We start from the raw sequence: 26,551 nt of genomic DNA, 5'->3' as shown, positions 1-26,551 counted from the left end.
GGAACGGTACCCGAAGCGTTGAAATCGCACGATTCGAGCTCGACGATCTTCGCGAATGTGTTTCTACGCGGTCGAATTCTCTCGAAAGCGACGCCGGGGACGCGACGAACACGCGACACGACCGTACTTAAGGTTCTCTTCTCGGAACCGTTTAAGGCTAAATCTCGCGGGCTTGTTTCAAAAGTGGAAATTTAAGAAGCGGGTACGAAACTCGACGCGGCGGTTTCGTCGGTCGTAAAGCTCGTTGTGTACGGACTCGGTTGCGCGCGAGGACCCGGTTCGCGGAGAACCTGTGTATCCGTTTGAACGAAATCTCGAGAGCGATCGGGTGCCATCGGTCGTGGAGCCACGAGCCGTGGTGCTCCAGGTAGCGAGCGTGGCCGAGTCGGAGGCGGATGGTCATTGTTGAGACCTCCCACTGGGACCGCGACTCCTTGTCATCGCTCACATCGTCCGTGGCGAAGGAACAGTCGCAACACGACCGCGAGTGACGAGGAAATGCGTAATTACTTTGTCGTAAATGCGCTTGCGCGTCCCAACGCGGCGGCCGCCCCTCCCCCTGTAAGAGCACCCGTTCGAACGAGACGACCGAGCGGAGGGGTGGGGGTAAGCCACGAGGCAATCGAACAAGGATCACCGACGGTGGTAGGATCGAGTACGACAATTAAGCGGGAGACACGAGAGCCCCGTGCGCGCTCCCGTGTTCCTGCGCGCCCCGCGCTCACTAAAACCCGCGACGGTTCGCGTTCTTTCGTTTTGTACGCGGTCTAATATATTATCGCTTATTAATATACTAAAGAAACGGAGACAAATACGGAGTAGCGGCACTAATGCGCCGCGCAAAGATTTATCGTCTTACACGTGCCTCGATTTATCAAGAACCACAACGGCTACTTCCACGCGCGCCGCTGAGTCACGTGAACGAAGAAATATGATCGGCGCTCGCGAGAGCAACGCGCCCAACGTTTCGTAAATCTCGTCGATTCGTCGGGTTAAGCCTGTTGTATTAACCAGCGGAGGCGATAAACGTCCTGCTAAGCGCGCTACTAAGTCGACCGGATCGCCCCGCGAAAGGATTAGAGAGACACGCGCTCTCCTTCCCTCTCTCTCCCTCTCTCTCTTTTTCTCTGTTTCTCCCTCTGTACGTCATTGGCCGAGAAATCGAGAAAGGGAGGAAACCACCGGATCGTCGCGAGCAGCGCGGAACAGCAACCTCCGCGAGAATACGCGCGATGGAACGAAGTAATGACGATAATAAGCACAATTTATAAAGCAGTTACCGGAGAGATTTCCATAAATCGTCGTATCAACGCGCGAGCTTAATACCTCACGAATTCTATTCCAGCCCCCATTGTGCGCGGCTCGCAATAAGAAGAAAAATTTTCCCACCTAGCGTATCCGCTGGCTTCGTGGGCACTTGGAACCCACGATTCATCGTCGGATATAAATCGACATCCCCACGGTGTGTGTCGCGCGACGCGTGGACGATCGAGCAACGACCGCCTACCAGCAACCGCGTATATCGCGGAACGAGCAGCAACACCGTGTGAGGCCCGTTGCTGCTCGAGTACGCAACCTGGAAGAAACTAGCGACGAATTTTACGTTCGAATCGCTGGCCCGAGAACTCGATGGAAACGAGTAGCTGGAATCGTTCCGAGAGATTTACTCCAATCTGTATTTTCTTTATTTTCTCCACCAGACCTACTTATTCTACACCGTTGTCCGCTTTTCTTCTCTTTTACTATTTTATTGGGTGGTTCGGAAAGTCGTTTCGTTTTCCGAAATGGAGAATATATAATTTAACGAAATGTTTTTACACTCTAAAAAAATCGTGTTTCATTTTCACCAAAAAAAAAAAACGAAATCACTTTCCGAACAACCTAATACACATCCGTGACGAACTTTGGTTTCTTTCGTTCGTACGAAATAAGAACATCGAATCGACTAAATTAAGACGACCGATTAAATCGAGCAAAATAATATTTACATAGATATATTATTGCAAATGTGTGCGTTTTATATGATTGAACGGATGAAATAAAATCACTAGAAATGAAACAGTTTTCAAATACGAATGTTTATTACGTAAAAGAGTGCGTGTATAATAAAAAGCGTGTATTGTAAAAAAATTATTAATCGATTTTGGATATCGCCGAAATTATCGGCACTAGAGTTTTTAAATTCAAAATTCAAATCTTGGTGTGGACGTTTAGTTCTACCGTATACCTTGGTTTGCGAGGTAGACTCAAGTGGGATCGTTTATCTCGATTCTTTACAGAACAATCTTGAGGAACTGTTGCACGATGTACCTCTGAATAGCAAACATAACTTGCGATTCGTGCCCGATGGTGATCCGCCTCGTTTTCTTCGTACAGAATATTCCTAAACAATACTTTCGCGAACCTACGAATAGAGCAAGATGGACCCACCGCGTGGCTACCACGATCTCCTGACCTCGATCCGCTAAATTTTTACTTTTCGAACCATTTAAAATCTATTGTGCATTCAGCGTAAGTCCATGGTGTACACGATCCGCGAGAAAAGATACCAAATGGATTTTAAATTATTCGTAGAACACCTGGTATATTCGAGCGATGCGGAACTCGATGTCGAGACGTGCAATATCGCGTGTCGAGGCACGAGACGAACATTTCGTTTCGAATATTTTCTTCAATTATTCGAAGACTAAAGTATACATACAGGACATGCGTTCGTAAAACATTTGTTTATTTACCTTACTGCGTATCGATTCGATTTACACAGTTGCATCTTTAAAAGAAAATCTGACCGCGTAAAACTTGCAATTACAATTTCACATAAATTTAAAAGTATGCTCTATTCCTAGTCTCGAATATTGGGATTATTCGGATAATTAAATATTTCGAATCATTCAAATGCCCCTAGATGATTTCATCGCGAATCTCCCTCCTTCGGCGCAATCTTCGCGCTTTTCGTTTTCGAATTTCAATTTCGGTTCGAAATACCAACCAATCCTAACCAAAGAACGGAAGATTCGATAAAATTTGCAGAAAACTCTAGGAAGAATCTTCATAGACCCATTAAGTCCGAATCAGCTAGTCATATACTAACACAAATTTCATCGTTACTTTTCTTCGGTAAAGTCGAAGTTATAATTGAAACTTTCCACCCGTATCACCGAGCAATGGTACTCACGAAACAAAAGCTTCGTTTCAATTTCTAGAAAACATCAAAAGTATCTTCGTAGGCTCATTGAGTCCGAATTAGTTACTCGTACACTAGCATCTTTTTTGTCATTATATTTTTTCGGTAAAAACGAAGATATAATTGAAACTTTCCACCCGTATCACCGAGCAACGGTACCCAAGAAACAAAAGCTTCGTTTCAATTTCTAGAAAGCATCAAAAGTATCTTCGTAGGCTCATTGAGTCCGAATTAGTTACTCGTACACTAGCATCTTTTTTGTCATTATATTTTTTCGGTAAAAACGAAGATGTAATTGAAACTTTCCACCCGTATCACCGAGCAACGGTACCCAAGAAACAAAAGCTTCGTTTCAATTTCTAGAAAGCATCAAAAGTATCTTCGTAGGCTCATTGAGTCCGAATCAGTTACTCGTACACTGGTATCTTCTTCATCGTAACTTTTCTTCGGTAAAAATCGAAGGTATAATTGAAACTTTCCATCCGTATCATCGAGCAACGATAAGAAACGGAAGATTCGTTTCAATTTCCAGAAAACCTCAAGAAGGATCAGCCAAGCCCGATCGCGATCGTTTAGCGCGGCTCGCGCGCGATTTCTTCGTTCGGCGATGTTCTCGCCGGGCGTTCGTACCGCGAAATCTAAATCGAGGGTATCGCAATAACGGACGCACCTGCCGGGATCCTGCTTCCATTTCGCCTACCTTCCTACCGGCGGTAGTTTCTTATTTCCCATGCGAGAGCGTGGGCCTTTTATCGCGGGGGCAGCTCTATAAAATAGACCGCTCCGTTGCGCGGCGCGCCTCCGAGAGAACCTAACCGGGACCATCCCCGGATTCAGCTTTAAGCGGATTTATTTTATCGGCGTTACGAACACGTGCGCGTCGTCTCACCCTGACGACTCTCGTCGGAAACATCTTCTCCTCCGTCTCGCGGTACACCTCCCACCATCGTTCGCGTCCTCCTCGTCCTCGTCCTCGTCGTCGTCGTCGTCGTCGGCTACGCGGAGGGCCACCACCTCTACCACCCTCGCGATCAACGCGCGCCACTTTCGAAGCCGAGGGAAGCGGATTTTGCCCACGTGTGCGGAGCGTCGTCCACCCACGGGGGCCGATACAATGAGAACCGGGATTTATGCCGCGACTCGCGCTAATATAAAGGCCAATTTATTTCGCGCGCGATGCGGAGGGAGAGAGAGAACGTCCCGCGTTCCCATCTCGCCCCTCCCTCCCTCCCCAATCCCCTCCTCTATCACTACCGTACCCTTCTTTTTTCTTTTTTTTTTTTCTTCTTCTTTTTTGTAGCTCGATGCGCCGCACCGGGTCTCTCGCAACACGGCAGCGAAATTTATACACGATAACTTTGTACAATGGTCGGAATTTATCGCGAAAACAATACCGGACATCGGATCGCTAATGCACGAACCCCCCGTCCCGATCCCCGACGAGTTAACGACCACGAACTGGGGTGCAATAGTTCCGCGATGCGCTCTTCCTTTTGTTCATTTTTGCACGCTGGAACGCGTCCCGCCGAACGACAGAAGCGAAAGGTTTTCGGTCGTTGCGGCGACATCTACCGGACCTAACCCCGGATAGATGTTTGCATACTTTATCTCGTCGTTCCTCGTCGCTACCTGTATTTTATTTCCTCTGTTTATATTTGATTCCGACCGCTCGTATTCCATTTGTTCCCATTCCGTTTGTATTTTATTTGTATCTTGTTAGGGTGAAGTCGTTGGATAAATAAAATTACCAAGCGACGCGTTCGGCGTCCAGGGGGAACGTACTCGCGGATTTAGGTTAGGGCAAAGATTCCATCGGACGTGGAATGAATATATTTTTATCAATTTGTAAAGCAACGAGTCGGTGCATTTCTAAACTTGTCGATATTTTCTAAATTTACGAACCTCTTTGCTCGCGACTTCTCTGACCCTTTCGCCGCTCAATGTTGCGCTTGCGATGTAGAAACAAACAGATCGCGTTACAAGAGTAATTCTACCAGCGAACGAAAGATACGGAGAATAAATATTTGGTTTCTTTTCAAACTTGTCACCAGATCGTCGCGTTTTTAACTGCTGAAAGAGGCGAAGTTCGGTTCACCGTTAACGACGGATGTAAGAAAATTTTGAAATTCGATTTTAAAACGGACCGAAAAAAAGCCACTATTGTCCAGATTACTATGGTCGATCCGTGTGTACCCTGTTCCAGAATTTATCATACCGAAACCAATCGAATGAGTATCTACGAAAATCGCGTGTATTACATTCCGTACAATTTCAGAAGGAAATTTGAACAAGATTAGTCGCAGCAATTAAAGAAACTCTTCTTCCCATTTTGAAAAACAAATAAGTAATTTATTACGATCTTCTACCCCACAATAAGCCTTTGTTCCGTGGAAAAATCATTTCGGGAAATTCGTAACGCTCTTCTTCCAAACACTCGTACAATCGTCGACCATTCGTCGTGTATATTTATCAATTTACAATTCGAAGGAGTCGACGATACACAACAAAGCGAACGTATTTCGTGGAACGCGTTCTTATTTCGTTAAACGACTTATTTCGTGAAAGGTTTAACTTTCCACTGGAAAATGTCGCAAAAGGTTTCAACCTAGACCGAATAAAAGGGCGAGAAGCTCAGGAAAATTGTTCCATTTACGAAAGTATTCGTATTAATTGCTCCAAGTCCACGGTAATATCGAAGGAGGACGATATCACGATCGATAGCGTAATTGAACTCGCGCGGAACGAAACGCGGGCGTGATCGAGCGGCCGCGACAACGAGGACGAGAATGGAATTCTTGAGTCAAGGGACGATAAAGGGATTGAATAGAAATCGTAAAGAATTCCGAAGCGCGGTGGGTCTCCCGGGCAACGAACGCGGAGAGTCGTTTTCTCTCTTACCTACGTCCCATTCACCGCAGTCAGGTTCCAAGGGTGCCTCGGTAATTTATTTCCAGCGCATCGGGATCCCGGCATAACGACTGCAGTATTTGGTTAATATGATTTCCCGAAGTGGTAGTTAAATCTAAACGGGGGTCTTAACGTGGCGCTTACGAGTGTTATGTAAATAGAGGGCTCCGACGGAAAACGGGCAACGGCTAAACAGTCGGACGCGAACAACAATATAACCGACCTGGTCCAGGTGCCTCGTCGCACCAGAAATATTTACGTATTTTCGTGGGCTACCGTGAAAATCACCGACACAAATTTCCTCGATACGGTTTGCACCGACAATGTTTCACCAACAGCTTCGGTCGACCACGAATCTAACCGACAACTGTCTCGACTATGATCGATAATAATTTTGACCGACTACCGTATTAACCAACTGTAACACCATCGACATTGTTCGTACGATATTCGCTAACGATGTACTATCTCGTCAGATTGTATACTTTGTTCACGATATTGTGAATCAAGATGATAGATTTCCAATAAAAACGCAATTGAAGAAAATACATTTGTATATTAATAATATTGGATTGTTCGGAAAGTGATTTCGTCTTCCAAAATGGAGAATATATAATTTAATAAAATGTTTGTACACTCTAAGAAAATCGTGTTTCATTTTCACCAAAAAAAAAACGAAATTACTTTCCGAACAAGTCAATATATACACAAAGTGTTGGATATCGTCGTCGGTAAAAGTCATCGGTAAAGATGATTGTTTGTTAAGATAGTTGTCGGTGAAAATCGGTGTCGGTGATTTTCCAGGGACCAGTTTTCGCGAACTGGGGAAATATTCTCGAACGGATTAACGCAACGCGAAAAAGCGCGTGCGATCGAGTCGAGTTAGAAACACGCGCGAGTTCGTGGTCGAACTGTTGCCGATTTACGGCCTCTTATAAATCGCGGAATTAAACGACGAGAGAACGTAATACGCCGCGACGCAAGAGGAGAAAATTATAGCCCCCGCGATCGTAAATTAAAATGAAATTATTTCGGAGGCTAAACAAAGGCGCGGGCCGTTAGTAATAATTCGAACGATCGTACTCGCGAGCGAGAATAAGAATTACATTTTGAACGGCGATATGGATTTATTAATATTCGTCGTTCGTTGATAAAAAAAAAAGCAAACGATTGAAGCTCCTTGGAAGAGATTCGACCTCAATACGCACAACGATAGAGTTTGATATTATTAACGAATACTACGAGACGATTATCCGGTCGACGCGATTGTAACTTTCACCGACTATACACCCACGAATGTGCTTGGAACAGATTTTGCTCTATTTCGTATTTTTGCCACGCTGTTCCACTGGAAAAGTAATTCGTCTTTCGAGAATAAATTTACCAACCTTTGAATGCAGTTTTTTTTTTCGACGTTTGCGAGTAAAATTGAAAGAGATTTATTTGTTCGTCGTAATAAGTAAATGTTAACCGGGAAATGAATTGAAATTGACAAAAATATATTGTGGAAATGTTAGGTAAGAAACACGTTACCGGTATCTAATAACGTCTTTGTAGAGGAAAAATAAATATGTCGCAGTTCTACGATCGTGGCATTTAAAGGATACCTGAAAGCTTACCTCTACACGCGGACGAAGCCAGTTGCTTATAGTAACCTCCCACCTTCTTCCGAGAGAGTAACGAATGAGAAAATTGCGCCGATACTACCGTTTATTTTCGCAAATATACGTAAAACGAAACAAATATTTACCGAGAAAGTAATTTTACTTCCGCCGAGTATACCGATCCAGCGAATGTAACGTTGAAAAGTAAATTAAACGGGAAATGATATACGTAGAGAGACTGCGTAAAGAGAATTCTTCGAACTCGCGACCTTTTCCTACCTACGCGATCGATCGCGCGAGCTACGAGACCGTAATCACTTTTGTTCGTTCGTGTTTCGAAACGCGAGAACTCTTTCGTCGCGTAATTGTTCGTAACCGAAAATTGAACGACCGTGGTCCATTCCTGCGCGAAAGGGTTGAGTAAATCTACACCGATAAAACAGCATTTTGTCCTCGATCGTGAAACCGAAACCACGAGCGTCTAACGAAAAAAGAAAGAAGAAAGAAAAAAAAACAAAGAAAAAGAGAAGCACGAAATTTGTAAAGTATTGTCACCGACGAAGCTTCGATGCTCTCCTTAACAGAAAGTCGTTCTGGTTCGCGCTGCACACGGTCTAACGAACCGAGAGCGTGGTCACCCTCCGTCTAACTAACGACCCGGGCACTTTAAACTGTAACTTGTTCCGAACGTGTTGCCTGGCCTACGTGGGCATCGAAACAATGCGTCTGATGGACAATACTTATTAGTTTCGGAGGTGGGCGAGCATGGCTCTTCCTCTTTCTCCGCGTCGTTGTACCCCCATTGTACAAGTTGAAGGTATGAAGCGAGGCAGGCGAAACGCCTACAAGTCTGACAAGGTGCCAGCGCATCACTCCTGAAGTACACGAAACCGTCTGCGAGGGAACAGCTCTCCCTGGCTCTCCCTGGATCTCCCCGGCTCTCCCCGGCTCTCCCCGGCTCTCCCCGGCTCTCCCTGGCTCTCCCTCCCCCCACCCCCGAATAAAAATCCGACAACGGATTTCCCGACTCACCGTGACTAATTCAGACCCTCCCCGTTACATCGAGCTCACCACCAGCGCCTATTTGGGACGGATACCGTGTGTTGTTCGTTTTTCTCGAGACGTTCGCGACGCTACCGTCACCCGAAAATTACTTATTTAATAAACTTACCGCGGACGTTCCCGTATACCTCGATGTATCATTAAAGGAATCGTTCTCTCTCTCCATTTTCGTCCCCCTCGGTCGTACCACTTACCGATAACCCTAATTTTACTATTAACGTGTTTAAGATTCATAGTGACGTCGCTGCGTCGGCGAGACAATAAGAGAGCGTAGCGCGTTCGCCGGACGATCGAGAACGGCGCGGGTATTAAACGCAGAGCAACAAAGTCGATACCGCCGATCGATAAATCAGCCCTCGCGACCGGTTCGAGAGCTGTATTAAGCCCCTATCGCATTACGCGGAAAATAGGCCGTCTCGACGAATATTTGGACCGCGGACCAGTCGGACCAGTCCCCGGTGGGGTCCTGCTAAGGATGCGTCCGCGGTACCGAATCATGAATAAATTTTAACGAGATTGCACGCGGCGAGAGCACCACGGTTTTGGCCACTAGCTATGCGGTATACGCTCGAGGAAGATAAATCAAGCTGCCTAATCAGACCGCTTCATCGAGCCTACTTTTTGGGAAGTTATATTCCTAACGGGGACGGGGGAACGGTGAACACTCGAGGAACGGAGAACCGATGGCCTAGCGAAAAATCACCGGGGGTGAAATTGAATAATGATAGCGTTCGGAATCCGAACGAGAGAAACGAATACCCGGTTACGGTTTGGGAATATATCTCGGGAACTGTGCATACCAATCGTCCACGCCAACGTGTAACTCGAAGGTCGTAGTGTCTTGACCCTGGCGCGTTCCTCGGGGTCACTTTCGACCCGTCGTCTCCTCGCAATGCGTTCTTTTTCCGCGATAACAGATATCGTAACACAGTGGACAAGATGCATCGAGATTCCATTACCCGTTCCGTCGCGTTTCAAGTTAGAAACCGAGTTCCGTTCGTTGGAAACGGGTTATGGAGATTTTTCGCGAAACGTCGAATTGAAAAATGCTCGAAAGTCAACGGATATCAACTTGTCGATAGACCAGAATTTCCCAACCCTCCTCTCTTTTCATTTTCGAGATACGCTCGTATAAAATCGTATCGGTGCAACCGATAGAACTCCACGGAATAATAAAGTCCAGGTAAGGGATTATAATCGACGACCTGCGAATAATGTCGTCCATTGGTTAATGTTCACGACCACGGTGCAATATCATTGATAAAATGGCCCCCAAGGAACGTCTACGAACGATTGGAAAACAATCGCGCGATCATCGATACGCTTAGCCGAGACTTCGGCAGGTAACCACGCTCGTTAATTTTTCGAAGAGATACAGAAAGCGTAGAGCTCGTCCGAATCAACGAAGAAAGAAAACTTCGAAAAATCGTTTGTTTTCTCCGGGATAATGGTAGACCTCGCGCAAACAGAAAATCCAAAGCTTCGACTTAGCTCGGAACAATTATTCGGTCTTTGATAGACCGAAAACGGACTCGGTAGTTCGGTGCGGTGAAAGCGGAGGGACGTCATAATACGTAGCATAGATTCGCGAACAATCGGGAAAGGTTCTTTGAAAATGGCATAGAAGAGCTTCCAGGACGCTGGATAAAACGAACGGACTTCCCCGAGGAGAATACTTCGAATCCGCGAGACAAATGTTAATTACCGCGTTCCGGGACACGGTATTCTTTTTCTTTTCTTTTTTTTTTTTCTCCACTTTTTCGTCTCTCAATTCGGGCTCGTTTATACGCGAACAACCGAGCGCGCCGGTAACATCGGCGCAACTGTGTGTAGTACATTAATGGTAACGGAAGAATCCCTCGATAAAATCGTGCACGCAGAAAGTCATATAAGATTATCGTCGCGCGAACTGACGAGAGAGGTTTTGGCCCCGACCTGTGTGGTCTAGTGCGACGAACACGATACCCGGCGACCTAATCGGTGCTTTTGGTGGACGTTCGAGCCAATTTCGGCTACCGAGGCGCGCGACCAAGCCTAATGAATAGCGTTTAATTAAAGCCTATAAATCCGCGGCCCGGGCGACCGTAGCCCTGTTCGTAAGCGGCGAACACACGGTTTCACGGTCGCCAGGAACACAGCCGTACGATCGAAAAGCTGTCGCGAGACGACCGAACAAGATTTCCGACCGTGCGATAAAATTTCAGGAATGTGTTGCGCTCGTTTAGAGACACCGTAACGCTCGGACGTGGTAACTTAGAATTCTGTTAACGTTCCCCCTCGGTGGCGTGTAAACGACGCGGTCTTCGATTAATTGGAAACGTTGCGCGAAACGGTGGAGAGGAACGATAAGAAAAGAGAAAGGAAAGAAAGGAAAAACGCGTAAAAAGGGAGAACGATACGGAAATAAACGCAAATACCTACGTCGGTCGGTCTGTATCTTTAATAGCGACGAGTACTCGAACGTTTTACGGCGGAGCGTAATATCGGGGTAAAAATGACGGTCGAATTCGCGAGGCGCGCACCGAGCTCGCCGTGCCTCCGTGTCCACGTGGAATTAAATCAGCGTTTAAAATTTATAACGGTAAAACAGGCGTTAATTACCGCCTATCATCTTATCGGGAATTTATTCGATAACCCTCTATACGAGAGCGAACCGCGCTTAACGAGCCGGGATGTTTAATAATTTTTTACGCCAACGGAAACCGGATGGAGCGAGTTCGAAACACCTCGCCCGGTCGTAAAATCCTACACAAAGTCTCGGGCGCGTACGCGATGACGCAATATGGGATTCCTGGGGGAAAAACAAAAGTGAACGGACCGAATAAATTGCACGTGGAAACGGACGCCAGTGTGCGCGAGCGCGAGCCCGACGATGGCGTCGCGGGCCACGGGAACTCGAATAAGAACGCGAGCACCCGAAGTATATTTATGCAAATGAAAGTGTAAAACGCTCGCGATACGATTTACTCCGTCGTTATCTCGATTTTTTCACCGTGCCACGGCTCCCCCCTTCTCCAAGCAAAACGAGGTAACAGTTAGCGGGGCGACTCTTCTCGCGGAGCTGACGAACTAGAAACCGACCGTTTAATCGCAACCGATGACGCGTTCCGCGTTGACAATTCGGTAATCGACGTTGTCGCGTGTCATCCGCCAATAACGACGACTCGAACATTAACGTAACTCCTCTTTGGAACATTGTGCTCCGTTTGTTATCAAAGTCGGATAATTTGGTATACAGTAACGTCTCTGAACGATGAAAGCGTCTTGCTTTCTTGTGCGAAACGTACAGGGCGGAAACAAGTATTATTTTTCATTCTTCGGTAAATTTTTATCATCGAAATATTTCACGAGGTAAATTTCTTTTCGTTACCAATTCAATGGAGAAGAAAGAAAAGAACAAAAAGAAAACGATTGCATCGCTGTCTAAATAAAAATCAAGTCGAGAAAATTACCGTCAACGAGTAACTTTTTCTCGTATAGGTTACAAAAGTTCTCGACTCTGGTACAAATATTCGAAACGTTTATCACGTTCGACGTAACAAACTGTGGCGGCACTACCCACGCTTGCCACCAGAGGGAAACTCACCACCAACCGTTTCCCGCAAGTTCCCGTACCTGCTCCGATCGCTATATATACGACCTCTTACCGATCTTCCAATGTCCCGGCGTATAAGGCAGGGCCTGCTAGGATGCCTTACTGACGAGTCCACTAGCAGGCCCGGGATGAAACGCTTATCCCCACTCCTTTTCCTATTTCCGTTCTCTCCTATCTTAAACATCTTCAAACCGCCGCCAAAGTGGTGACCCCGTCTAGCAACACGCAACCTTCTGGACAACAGCACAGCAGCAGTACAGGTGCAGCACAAGACGATGGAAGGAACGCAACGTAAAGGCCGATTTTTCGTAAATCCCCCTCTCCGAGGGTTGACTCCTCGACCTGCCAGCGACGACACGAACGCTATACTCCCGGCTAACCATCAGGATCAACCCCAGGAGGACAGCAGGCAGCTTGTCGACATTATTCACCGACCACACCGATGCGTTTCATAAATACTGGTACGCGCACGCATCAACGTCGGACAACAAGCGAAAACGCGGCTTGAGCAAACGATGCTCGCCACGCGTATTCCGCAATCGACAGCAGCTGGGCCTTACTACGAAAAAGAAGCATTCTTCTCTTCCACCGCTCTGGACAACCTCCTCCTGTGCCTGTTGTGCCAAACCGAACTACGGAACAAATACCTACGCCACTGGGACATCAGGACGGAACTTCAAAGTATCGTTTACCACTGGCAAGGGGGTTATGTGGCGGCACTACCCACGCTTGCCACCAGAGGGAAACTCACCACCAACCGTTTCCCGCAAGTTCCCGTACCTGCTCCGATCGCTATATATACGACCTCTTACCGATCTTCCAATGTCCCGGCGTATAAGGCAGGGCCTGCTAGGATGCCTTACTGACGAGTCCACTAGCAGGCCCGGGATGAAACGCTTATCCCCACTTCCTTATATTTCCGTTCTTTCCTTCCTCACATACTTCAATTTAGAGCCGCCAAAAAACTACTCGATAACAACGATCTGAACGCCATCTGGATAGTTTCGAGTCGTTCGCGATCAATTCGAACCTTTCGATCCTTTCGAGTTCTCGGATTAACCGAGTGTCTCGGTTCAACCGAATTTCGAGCTGCTCGAATATTCGTATATAACCCCGAGAACGGTACACTGTACACGTTTCTCGATTCAACGACCACCCGACAAGAGAAAAACGGCCAACGATCGTGAATACCTCGCTGATAATCCTTGTCCAACGGTGAACGCTGTCTAACCGCGAATAAAAATAAATTCGAAGCAGAACCGAGAAACTCGGGGACGGTAGCGCGCTGCTGGTAACGCGCACGGACGAAATTCCGGACGGTGCATAATTCACAATTTGCAAGGTCACGTGTAGAGGCAAAACGGAGGAAAAAAGGGGACAGTGATCGCGGGATTCTTTTTTTCAGTGCCGACCGTGCCTGGAACATTGGAGAAACCCTCACCTACGCAGGTAGCTGCGCCCTGTAACTCTCGCTGAGAGAGAGCCGGACTTATATTCGAGAGGCCTCGTCGAGTGACTTTTCGTTCACGAACCGGTGGGGAGCTGTTCTTTCGACCACGCTCCAGTAAACGTTTTCACGAGGACCCCGTTTGTGGACCATTGGGACGCGAAGCGTCGCGGAGCGTCGCGTAAGGCTGGTGGCACACGAGCGTTCAAACGACGCGCGTCGAACGTACCGACGTCCGGTGTAGAAATATATCGTCGTATTTCTTATCGCTGACTCGAAGTTCCGTGCCAGGAATGCGAGAAAAGTAGAAAGGGTACACTTATTCCCGCGCACGCGTTCAATTCTAGTCCGTTAAGACAGTAGCGACATAGAGAGAGATAACGAGGCAAGCAGAACCCCATTGGCGTAGTCTTAACGTATTACTATTATACATTAGTTGTATCTAATACAGGACAACAATTTTTGCTAGTATTTTTACAACGTGCTAAAAAAGCATTGGTTGTATAATTACTAGCAGAAGTAAATAAAATTCTTTCCAGGAACGAAAATAATTTAATGAAATTGTAATCTAGAAGTAAATAAATACAGAATCACTAATTAGCGTAGTAAACGAAAAAGAGAAATACCATTTGTCACAGTTCTTTGCAAAGTGTATATACACTAAGTATATAATAAGTAAAAATTGCTACACAATAACTAATTAGTGCAGTAAACAAAAAAGAGAAATACCATGAGACACAGTTCTGTACACAGTGTACATTAGCGTCCATATTGACATCGTTCCCCATTTATGGGATGGATCCCCAATTTTCTCTTTCTCGTGCATCTCAAATATAAATACGTCGTGTACGAGAAAGTTACGATATTACACACGTCCGTATATTCTGCCTCTTCTTGGCCAACCGACGCAAAAGTAACAACGCGCGTTGTTTCGACGCTGGTGTGTCCCCAGCCTAAAGGCAACAACGAGACCGCGGACCCACCGCGACAACGTAAATAGAGCACCGGGCTTCTTCTTCCTGGTCGGGAACTATTTTCGGGACCGTCGACGCGGCAAAAAACGCTGCTTCCACGAGGAACAGGATGCAACGTCGCGTCAACGAGTTCGTGGCTTGAATGGGCCGCGAGGGAAAAAATAGACGACTCGCGAAAAGAAACGAAACGAAACAATTCCCGGTAGATCGTCCGAACGTCCGAGAATCGGGCCATCATGAAAACGAGCAGCTGCTCGCGCTGAAAATTTTCATTCACGTATCGATCTATACAGAGTGTGTTTCGTAGTGCAATCGAGCAGAGGAAATTTTCATCCATGTATCGATTTATACAGAGTGTGTTTCGTAGTGCAATCGAGCAGAGGAAATTTTCATCCACGTATCGATTTATATAGGGTGTATTTCGTAGTGCAATCGAGCAGGGGAAATTTTTATCCATGTATCGATCTATACAGAGTGTGTTTCGTAGTGCAATCGAACAGAGGAAATTTTCATTCATGTATCGATCTATACAGAGTGTGTTTCGTAGTGCAAACGAGCAGAGGAAATTTTCATCCACGTATCGATCTATACAGAGTGTGTTTCGTAGTGCAATCGTATACATAAAACAAGACAAGATGGACGATCATGAATGAACTTTCCAAAAAATCAATCGTTTACCCAATTGGATCGATTTTCTTGCACTCGATTATTCAGCAAATAAATTTTCTAACTTTCTCTCGAATCCATACCGATACGAAAACACGATTTTCTTGAATAAGACTCGAGATCCTGGTCGGAAGGATACCCTGTCCGCTTGAAATCGAGCGAGTTGAGAATTACGAGTGAAATCGATCCTGTCCCGTGCGAAATGAAAATATCACGAACGAGTCGGTGAACGGTCGAAAGTATGCGAAATATTCTCGTCGAGAAGAAAATGATGATTCGCTGGGACCACGTATCCGGTGTGTCACTCGTTGGACGGCTCGCAAACGAGTCGTGGAGAATCGATTCGACACGATCTCCTTCGGGGAGGGTTGAAAGAAGAAACAGGAAGAAAAGGGAAGACGCCAGTGGACCCCACCCTTTTTACGGCCTAGGGGCTTCGATGCTCTTTTTTCCTTTCTTGAGAGCCACTGTGGATAATTGGAACCGCACCCACAAACTCGTGCTCAGTCCTTGCACGATTGTCTCGCTTTTTCGTTCTCGCCTCTCTTCGTACGTTTCGCGTTCTACCACGGCTTGCTACGAAAATCTCGAAACAACGCGTGTGCCAAGCATCGAACGATGAATCGTTCGTAGATTACCCATCGCCAAATGACCTAGACCGAATCTTGTGACACTGGTTGGCATAGATGACCTCGGTCGAACCTTGCGATACTGGTTAGCGTAGAACGTGACATATTTGGATCTAAAAGTGAATAATGTTTGTACGGAATTATTGTGCGATTGACTTTAACTTTAAGTTTTTGTTACGATAACGAGTATAGTGTGGTATGGTCGATAGTGTAGTACGGTGGTATATTCTGTATAGATACGGCATAATTTTCGTACTAGTGTAAGCCATAAATGCGTAAAATTGGCGGTCTAGTTGCAACACTCTATCGTTTCTTACCCCCTCTTTGATGCACGATGCACCATCTTTGATAATGTAACACGTGTAACCGATAAGCTCTTCTCCGGTAGCCTATTAAAGTTTCTTTGAAACGTTAGGTTGATCCGTGAACGCGTCAGGTGTTCTCGCAGAAATTATAAAGCCTACGAGAGCTTAAAAGGAAGTTACTCGATCATTCTCGTCGCAAGGATTAGAGGTCGGAACGTCGGTTCGTTTATCTTGCATACACGTAGCACTCGATGGGAAACATTTGCGAATCGTGATCGTTTTTAACCTAATTCGTTGCAAGACATGACGCGACCGTGACTTTATTACCTTTTCGTAATATTTAATTTCGTATTTATTTTACTTTGGAAGGAAAAATAGTCTGGAACGTTTTCGATGTTAAAAAGAGTGCTCTCCTTAGCGAAATGGCGAAGAGATCGGATACTCGGGTTAAAACATCGAAGAAGCGATATCTCGGGTAAAAGTTTAATTCTAAGTGAAAAATAAGTTCGATGGAAAATATTGCGCGACGTTCGAACACCCTATTCTTATTTATTTTCTGTTTAATCGAGAGAAGAGAAAACGTCACGAATAGTTCGATTAAAAATTAGATTATATGGTTAACGATAAAATCTACGGATACTTTCTTATTGGTTTGTTTGTTAATAGAGCAGGGAATATTTCTGTTTGTGGAAACCATTCGGCGTGTGGCGGTTCATCGAACGAATCAAAATCTTCTATGAGAGAACTCCAAACGCAGAAACCTATGTAGGTAAATTTGTGATTTCAAAAAGGCAGACTAAGGTCTACAGTGTAGCGTACAATATTGTTGTACAATAATTATTAGCGTACGATACTTGTACCTTTTATTATTATTTTAATATTTAAAAGAAAAGAATGCGACCTCGCTGTTGGACACAGTGTATCGGACGAATTCAGTAGATGGACAACAGACTTCAAAAGCTTTTGCATCGGGTAACAATTGCACTTGTACGAAAAATAAGTATTACAAAAATCGTTGCAATTTTCACTTTTACAGAGACGAGAGAATTTCCGTTTGCGTGAACCGGTCAGTGTGTAACGTTGCATCGAACGAAACCGATTTATACAGTGTGGATCTTCGAAAGTCGTGCGTCAGGTAACGCTTGAAATTGGACGAAGAATGATTAAAAATCGATCTGGTATTGTGCAAGATGTAATCTTCGATAATTTTTTAAAGAGAGGAGAGTATTTGCAATTGCGAAACATCGACAGTGACTGACGATGTGTCGCTCGAATTCGGTTCGTCCAACGTAGATTCTCAAAAGCTGTACAACAGGTAACTATTTGCAATTCTACGAAGAAATATTAAAAATCCGTGTAACATCGAATCGTAAAATCTTGACTCGTTAATTTTTTAAAGGGAGGAGACAGATCACGTCTGTGAAAACCCGTCGATTTGCGACATCGCATCGATCGACTTTTATTCATTCACCGAAAACTTCTTGCAGCCTGGTGTCGGGTAATATTTACAATCTTGTAAAATAATATCAACCCCTTAAGAACCGTACCCGAGTTAACTCGGTTTCGATTGTACGTAAAATTCCTTCCATCCAGAATTAATTGTCTTTTTGCACGAATTTACACGAAACCGAGTATACTCGAACGGTTAGATATTACTATAGTAAAAGTTCAAGTTAAACTGTGTAAAATGAAGTTATTCTGTACATATATATGCGAATAGTACAGTATAATACTATATAAAATAGGTTTCGCGTTAAAACTTTGCAATGTTCATTCATCTTTCTCGGTTAATACATCAGACGAAGGAACATCCAAGAAACTGTAACGAACATGTTTATCTTACTATTTAAAAGGGCGATATTTTATAAAATACCACCTTTTCTGTCATTTTAATCGCGATATGTTATCGCGTATAACAATCGGTCACTAAAATGGTAAAAAAATTCGGGAATGTTTCTTTGTAAAACAATACGATTCTTAAGGGGTCGAAGACGACTACAATTGAAACGATTACAAATTTACTCTATTTCTTGATTCAAGTTTCAAAGGCGAAAAGACTACTCGTACCTCCTCGCGCGAGAACTATTCGGTGTGCTACGATGTAACAGAGGAATCGAAACCATTCGTCGAAGAGCATCTCGAGCAGCTTCCTAGGTAACGTTTCCATTGCTAAAAGATCTAAAAATGGATCGTAATAAACCACGCTGATAAATAAGAAAAGTATAATTGGTGAACAGAAGAATTGGCTGTAGGATAACACAATAGTCTACTTCTCTCACATTCTCTTCTCATTCTATAATACACGTATACTCTCTCTCTTAACGCTCTATAACGAACAGAGTTCTCTCACTCTGACTTTTCACCTATACCGTATACAAAACACCTAGATCACACCACATTAGACTCGTTACCATAACGAAAACTTAAAGTTTAAGTCGCTCTGACTCTCTTCACCCATATCGTATACAAAACACCTAGAACACAACACACTACACTTGTTATCATAACGAAAACTTAAAGTTAAAGTCGCTCTGGCTCTCTTCACCCATACCTAGACTACACCACATTACACTCGTTATTATAACGAAAACTTAAAATTTAAGTCGCTCTGGCTCTCTTTACTCATACCTAGACCACACCACATTACACTCGTTATCATAAAGAAAACTTACAGTTAAAGTCCCTCTGACTCTCTTCACCCATACCTAGACCACACCACATTACACTCGTTATCATAACGAAAACTTAAAGTTGAAGTCACTCTGACTCTCTTCACCAATACCTAGACCACACCACATTACACTCGTTATCATAACGCAAACTGAAAGTTTAAGTCGCTCGATAATTCCCTACATACTCACCACACTCGTTATCATAACGAAAACTGAAAGTTTGAGTCGCTCGATAATTCCCTACATACTCACCACACCCGTTATCATAACGAAAACTGAAAGTTTAAATCACTCGATAATTCCGTACACCTCCACACTCGTCCCTCTATACAAACATTACTCGTTATCACATCTAAACATATCGCTTCGTTCTTTGGTAACCGCTATCTAAAAAATTTCGCATAACGTTTCACAGAACGCGACTCGCGAGCAAATCTCGCGAACACTGGGAAATGATGTTGCACTGCGAGAGAGCCGCGTTTCCAAGGGCTCCATCGAATTTGCCTTTGCCCTCGAGGGAGGTACGTATATCACCGGGGGAAACCCGGCGAATCCGTAAGTCGAGAACTCAATTAACCCGAACGGCTAGAACTCAATTATGGATGTCGGTCGGCTTGAACGTGCCGCGGTTGGTAATTAAAAAGTTATTATGCCCAGGCCCGTTTCTACTGGCACTTGTACTCGACCGCCGCAAGAAACTCACGCTTCTACCAGAAAGATGTAAATCATGCCCTCAACGTGACACTGGCCAAGTGAGAATCGCGTGGCACTACCACTTGAAAAACACCCGGAGGTTTTCTTCTGTTCTCAGTCGCCGCGTATTGCCACCCGGATAACTGAATCCGTGATCGAATCGCGGATTCGTGGTATCTGTACACGGTGGTTCTTGAAAGCGGGGCGAGTGGCGAGTTTAACCTCTTGAGCACGGCTGAATCGGTACGTTAACACTTTTTCGATCGTATGTCTGCTCTCGGCCACCACAACAAGGAACCGTACTGATATACTTTGTTCAACTATTAGTTGTACACATTCTCCGAACGAACCTGAATGTCCAAAGGACATCTGTTCACGGAACAAGGTTATGCAATTAATCCATTGCGTGACATTATAATACGGTGCTCCTATCAGAGATAACGGAATTAAGTAAAGAAAATACCGTGTCTTTCGTAAACTTTGTATCATTGATATCGAAAAAATAGAAATTCAACGATATCGGATCTCGTGGAACTGATACAAACGATACGTCTCGAGTGTCTTTTGTTATCTTATAACTGTTTCGTGCGACATTTAACTCGAGAAACCCTTCGTCTTTGCGTTTCTGGTTCGTAATTCAAGCATTCAGAAACGATTTTACATTTTTACAGACTGGCACGTAGCCAAACGGGCAAGAAAACCATCAATATTTGGAATGAATTGATACGTCTGAAAACCTTTGATCGCATTAGCCGGAAAAACTTGATAAACAATCTCGAGCGGCTCATTCGGTAAGCGAATCACGCGCAATAAATACACAAATGTAAATAATTGACACGTGAATCGTACGCGATAAAACTAACGCGACACAGAACTTGTAAACTTTTCGAGATTGTTATTCTCTCGTTCGAAATCGTTAAAAGTCCGTGGAAAGATTCGATTCTCTCGATCAATATGTAAGAACGAGAAAATGTTTGCAGACAGCCAATATTTATTTTATCGTGAAAACTTGTCTCGTTGTACCGACATTGTCCGATAAGGAAACTTACAAGCATTTTCGATTAATTTTCTTACTTTAAAATATTGATAAATCGAAGATCTCTCAAACTTTCTAATTTTTTTTTTTTTTTTCATTCAAAATATGAATAATAACCGTAGAATCCTTGACTGAAACCGATTGTATATGTGCGTACTGATCGAAGATCGCAAATTGCATAAATCTGTAGCTACAATCTTAAGTTTGACAAATTTTCACTCGTACCGTTAACATCGCATAGAATCGGTGGTACACGCGTAAAATCGTAAAATCCTAGTAAAATAAGAGACGTCTGTTCAAACGCAGTGAAACTTATTTTACGTTTATGTCGTACATTGTAGTAAACAGAATAGCCTGGAATCTATTTGTCTGGAAGATTTGTCATTAACGCCAGACGAAGGTGTACGACTCCTATTGGCATTGTACAACTCTCGTGAAACAATGAAATACGTGTATTGTTGGCACGCGTTCGAGAAAATGGTAGGCATCTCGGTGGATGGCGACCATTTCGTTGGGTCAAGATTTTATGCGGATAAAAAAATCAAGAAATGCGACTGGTTTCGTGCGATCGGTTGTTTGGAGTGTCTCACCACTTTGTCCATAAACTATGAGTATATAGCGACACCCACGGGAGATTTACTTATCAATCTGGCCAAGTATTATATATTTGTCGTACAATCTTTACCTTAGTTTTAAACTCGTTTTATACAACTACTGCATTGATTTAGAATTGACAAATAGTCCGATCGTTCACTTTAGATTGAATCGTATAATCAACAAAACCATTGATTACATGAGAGAAATTTGAAAACTTGCATTATTAATTGCGTATGCAAAACATTTACAATCGAGTACGTTAAGTATTATTTAAGTGATTCCCATATATAGAAGATTCGCGTTAATTTTACTTTTGCAAAATCGAGTAATATATATAGCCATCTAGTGGTGACTGCGGTAAGAATAGAAATCTAGCAAATTATCGACAATAGGTTAATGATATGAGAAAGTGGAACATGTCGTTGCGAGATCAGATCACAGACAACGTATAGAATACACAGACCAGATATACGCGTATAATACACAAACGAGATGGGGAATAAACATTTTATTTTACGGTAGTGACGTCGAACGATTTTAAATACCGATGCTTCTAAAGCGACCTTTTTCGTTTAAGAACGGTAGTTCTGGGAACTATATTCAACCTACAGTCGATAAATGTAGAAAATGTAGATAACGTAGAAAACGTAGAAGCTCATCCCTATAAACCATTTGTGTCACTAACAAGCGTATCGATCTAAAAAAATATTTTTACAATAAATTGCCCAAAATCTCGCAAATGTAATTTGAAATATATCGATAACATAAAACTGAAATGCTCTATGTAGAGAATAAATCTCCAAACCTCGATGATAAACCTATAATGTATTATTAATAGCAGTAGCGTCTAATATATACATTTAATTCGATTGCAGGAAACTTCGACAAAATTGGGAGTGGCTGCAATTGCTGTGTCTAAAGGAAGAAATTTTGCTAAACGCTAAATCTGCAAACAATGACGGAGTAGTCCTAATACCAGACGAAGCTTGGAAAAAAGCACACCTCTTGGCACCAGCATTGAAAATACAATACGCTATTAGTATGAAACAATGCTATGATAATCAGCGATATGTTTCACATTGAATTTGTATATGTTAATAATTTTAATTTTTTAGTCGGAATGCCAGAGTACGATGTTCACAAAAAATTTTTTACAAAAAGCACCCGGATACATACATTCACATTATCGACTGGTGTCGATCTGAGATTTCGGCAACCCTGGTTTCTCGATTGCACGATTAAAACACTTTGTTCGTGGTATTCGAATACTTTAGGTAATCGAAAAAAAAACAAAATAATTTACGTACAAAATCTTCCTCTTTAAAATGAAAATTTATTTTTTTATTTTACTTTATAAATGTTTCTATTCTAGAATAATTTAAAATTTTTGTGCGTACATATTTCTTCCTTTTTGTAATTTAAAAACTACTTATATTTATAATTTTTTGTTTATCGAATTGTGTTCATATAATTAATATCCTAATTATGTAATAACCTTTGTATTGATTTAAGAAATTAGAATTGAGCGAATATCTGTTTTAACGTTACTCAGTATATTTATGCCTACAAATATGGCATAATCGGGAGAACTTGGATAATCAATTAAAAAAGCTGTTCCTTAATTTACCGTTGCTTCAAGTTTTCGAATTTATTGGCGAAATTCGGACGTTGAAAACACTTTGCGCTATGTGTTGTCAAATACGATCGGGCAATTGCAGTAATTATCTAATATATCACTTACTTGTATATCTGCAATATGACGGATGTCATGTAATTGATGGTACAAACGGAAAGCTAGTAATTCTACGTGAAAAATTAAATCAAACATATAGAGTAACATTTTTTCATACAAAGCTTCGTTTTCGAGAAGAATAACTGAAAGTTTATCGAGTACTTGTGCACTTTATCAGCATTTAACTCAACGGATTTTATCTAGATTATCTTTATTAACATTTGTAAATATTCTTAATGTTCTTATATACATTGTATATTTTTTATTCAGTTTCTCATGTATAATTACTATCTTTCCGCTTGTACTACCAATTTCATGACCCTTTGTGTATATATATATATATGTGACTAACTATTGGTGTGTATTTCAGGTATTTGTCGCGTTAATATGCAACTTCAAGAAGTAATACACGATGACGTAGATAAGGAAAATTGGGTAAAAAGTATAAAATGCTTAATGGTTTGTTTTAAGCATGATTTTGACAGAATGAATGTTAAATTTGACATTGACTTCTACAGCTTCTGAGAAATATACCCATATTGCCAAGAATTACTGTGAAAGCGAAAGCTTTATTATTGGTACAATAAACATAGCTTCTGTGAAAGATACTAATAAAGAAAATGCTTTAAAAAAAATGCAAATTACATTAATGCAAAATAAAAATTGCTACTGTAGCAATTTATTTTTACTTTTACATTAGAAATAAGTTATATGAAAAATTTTTTAAATATTTTTATTATTCTATTTCTGTTGATTCTTGTTGTTCAAATTTGGGATACTTTGCTTCGACTTCAGACCATGTCATTTTACCACAAGATAAGTCCCTTATTACACTTGGAAGTACATCCAACTACAATTAAAATAACAGTTTATTTCTTCTCGCATTACTCGTTCTTTCTCAGTTTTCAAAACATTTACTCACATCTATTCTAACTTGTTCCATACTATCCCTTTCGCGCAGCGTTGCACTGTGAGGTGACTTCAAAGTATCAAAGTCTATAGTAATACCAAATGGTATCGCAATTTCATCTGTTCGTGTATATCTACGTCCAATACTGCCAGAAGAATCGTCTATTTTATGAGAAACATCTACTTTTGTGAGATTCTGGGCTATAAATAATAAAAAATGCATAAATAAACACTTTTGGAACATTTCCAACTTTAATATATTTTTGAAAACAGATATACTTACATAATTGTTTTATAAATGGTACAAATTCGTCATTATTACCGAGTGGTAATACGGAACACTTTAAAGGTGACACAACTGGTGGTAAACTGAAATAAGTTCGTTTTTCATCTCCTTCTCTTGTTCTAAAGTTATGTTCAAAGAGAGCATACATTATACGTCCAATACCAAAGGAAGGTTCAATTACAGAAGGAATTATTTCTTCGATATGTACAGTTTTCTGATATCTTTTTATCTGAACCATATCATTTGTAATTTTTACGTCTGTCTTGTTAAGAAGTTTTAAATACCATTCTCCGTTTTTATTAAGATCAGCTTCCATGGTATTAATTTCAGTCTCGGTTAATGCTGCTAACGCATCTTGAATTATTTTACTATCTTTTTTAAAAGTTTTACCAATTAAAACTTTATTTGGTATTATTTCACATACATCAACATTTTTTGGAGCTGGTAACCTTTTTTCTGCTGTAAGTTTCACTCCAGTGGCTTTCGTGTGTTGCGTAAGATCATAAGCAGAGCGATCTGCACAACCAACGCATTCAATCCAACCATAAGAAGTTAAACATTCAGCATCCCAACAATCGCATGCATAATGAGCCATTTCATTTCCCATGTGTTGACGGAAACGCAATTTTTTTGGATCGACACCAACTTTGATTAAAAATTTATAAATTCTACCCATAAAGTATCCTAATGTTTCATTAGCTATAAGTTTTGTTAGTACTGCCTCTTCTAAAGTTATATGTTCTGCACTTTTTCCATCCATCTGATTGCAAGCAGAATACAATAGTAAGCTTAAATCTTTAACTGTTTCAAACTTAGAATGACTTTTATCGCTGGGATCGCAAAAATGTTCTATTTCTGCCATAGTGAATTCCCTCACTCTTATTAGCCCAGACCTTGGAGAAATTTCATTACGGAATGCATTTCCAATCTGAGCTGCAGCAAATGGCAATCTTTTTTGATTAAATGCAAGCAATCTTTTAAAATTTACAAAGATACCTTGTGCAGTTTCTGGTCTCAGAAATCCTTTTATATGACCTGATGGACCAATTTCAGTTCCAAACATTAAATTAAATTCTATTGGTTCTGTTAAATCATTCCCAGAGAGTGGAGACTTTATATTAAATTTAGACAGAACTGCAGCCATTTCATCTTTTGTCATTCCATCTAATTTAATAATAATATCTTTACATTCTATAGATGTATTTTCATTGGTTTGCTTATTGCTAATAATTTTTTCTAAATGCGCTTTGATTAAATGGTCTAATCTAAAGCATTCCCCAGTCTTCACATCCTTCACCATTAAATCTGCGAATCTTTCAACATGTCCAGATGCTTTAAGTACTGCTTCTGGTGTTAAAATAGAGCAATCAACTTCTAACATTTGTTCTTTCAAGACAAAGAAATTTCTCCAATAATTTATTAAATTTGTTTTTAATGCACAACCCATAGGTCCAAAATCAAATTGACCACTAATTCCACCATAAATAGCAAAAGATTGATCCAAAAAGAATCTACGTTTTAAAAGGTCTTCCATTCTTGCCCTGCTAAATGTTGTTGTTTCCAAAAACAATAATTCTTTGTCTTCCAACAACTTTTTACGAAGTTTAAGTTCAGCAACTGCTTTTTTAATGTCCAATTCTGGAGCTCCATTGGATTTGAGTTGTCGAACATACTCGCCCTTTAAACAACAAACACAATAAATTTCTGATGTAGATAATTTTAAATTAAAAAATCTAAAAAATTAGAAATAATAGTTAATAATAATAGTAAAGAAATGCAAGATTAAATTTTGTAATTCAACATATTTTAATATCAATGATAATAAAAATTAATTGTCAATTTAGAAATAAATTATAATTTATTGCAAGTCTAACAACACTTAAAACTGAATAATTACTGTCCATATGGTACTTACTTGTTCTTTGACATTAGCTCGAAAAGGTGACAAGATTTCCTCAATCTTGGAATCACACATATCGGATGAAATTTGAGTAATTTTCCAATTTCTAGAATGAGTTAACCTAGCAGTAATGAGAAATATTCGAAAAGTTTGTTTATTGTTAACTAAAATAGTCTTGCATATGGCTTGTGCGGTTGTTCTGTAAAGAAAGTGTAGATTGCACGAAATGGACTGCATTCGTGATTCCTGTTACTTTAATACCGATGAACACGCGACTTCCATAATACCTCTTACTTGAGAGGTCGCATATACCGATTTCTAATACTACAATACTGTTGGCGGCATCAGCCGAT

General features: G+C 41.9%; 2 protein-coding genes across 2 annotated transcripts in view; one reads left to right on the top strand and one right to left on the bottom strand.

Moving 5' to 3' along the window:
- Positions 1 to 23,732, top strand: part of LOC143144669 (uncharacterized) — a 68,922-nt gene extending 45,190 nt beyond the window's left edge. The window contains exons 2-13 of the mRNA XM_076307311.1: positions 17,410 to 17,508; positions 17,590 to 17,688; positions 17,773 to 17,871; positions 18,414 to 18,527; positions 19,461 to 19,566; positions 19,703 to 19,797; positions 20,410 to 20,529; positions 21,116 to 21,430; positions 22,247 to 22,410; positions 22,487 to 22,645; positions 22,924 to 23,088; positions 23,474 to 23,732. Of these exons, the coding sequence (XP_076163426.1) occupies positions 17,410 to 17,508; positions 17,590 to 17,688; positions 17,773 to 17,871; positions 18,414 to 18,527; positions 19,461 to 19,566; positions 19,703 to 19,797; positions 20,410 to 20,529; positions 21,116 to 21,430; positions 22,247 to 22,410; positions 22,487 to 22,645; positions 22,924 to 23,088; positions 23,474 to 23,628 (1,690 nt within the window). The 3' untranslated portion in view covers positions 23,629 to 23,732. The remainder of the gene's footprint in view (positions 1 to 17,409; positions 17,509 to 17,589; positions 17,689 to 17,772; positions 17,872 to 18,413; positions 18,528 to 19,460; positions 19,567 to 19,702; positions 19,798 to 20,409; positions 20,530 to 21,115; positions 21,431 to 22,246; positions 22,411 to 22,486; positions 22,646 to 22,923; positions 23,089 to 23,473) is intronic.
- Positions 23,733 to 23,753: 21 nt separating this feature from the next.
- Positions 23,754 to 26,499, bottom strand: Glyrs (glycine--tRNA ligase). Its single transcript, XM_076307310.1, has 4 exons — positions 26,214 to 26,499; positions 24,296 to 25,976; positions 24,026 to 24,213; positions 23,754 to 23,953 (listed from the first exon to the last, which is right to left on the bottom strand). Exons 1-4 carry the CDS (start codon positions 26,433 to 26,435, stop codon positions 23,840 to 23,842), a joined length of 2,205 nt encoding a protein of 734 aa, XP_076163425.1. The 5' UTR covers positions 26,436 to 26,499; the 3' UTR covers positions 23,754 to 23,839.
- Positions 26,500 to 26,551: the final 52 nt, after the last annotated feature.

Source organism: Ptiloglossa arizonensis, chromosome 3 (genome assembly GCF_051014685.1).
Source record: "Ptiloglossa arizonensis isolate GNS036 chromosome 3, iyPtiAriz1_principal, whole genome shotgun sequence".
Taxonomy (NCBI): domain Eukaryota; kingdom Metazoa; phylum Arthropoda; class Insecta; order Hymenoptera; family Colletidae; genus Ptiloglossa; species Ptiloglossa arizonensis.
The sequence above is the reverse complement of the archived record's forward strand: the minus strand, read 5'-3'. Positions and strand labels throughout refer to the sequence as shown.

Bases quoted from the DNA above. Each gene is read 5' to 3' on its own strand.
- Glyrs (XM_076307310.1), bottom strand. From the start codon at position 26,435: ATGCAGTCCATTTCGTGCAATCTACACTTTCTTTACAGAACAACCGCA. The intron at 24,214-24,295 runs GTAAGTATATCT...TATTATTTATAG, and splicing joins ACCATTTATAAAACAATTAT to CCCAGAATCTCACAAAAGTA. The intron at 23,954-24,025 runs GTGAGTAAATGT...TTTTAATTGTAG, and splicing joins TGGAACAAGTTAGAATAGAT to TTGGATGTACTTCCAAGTGT.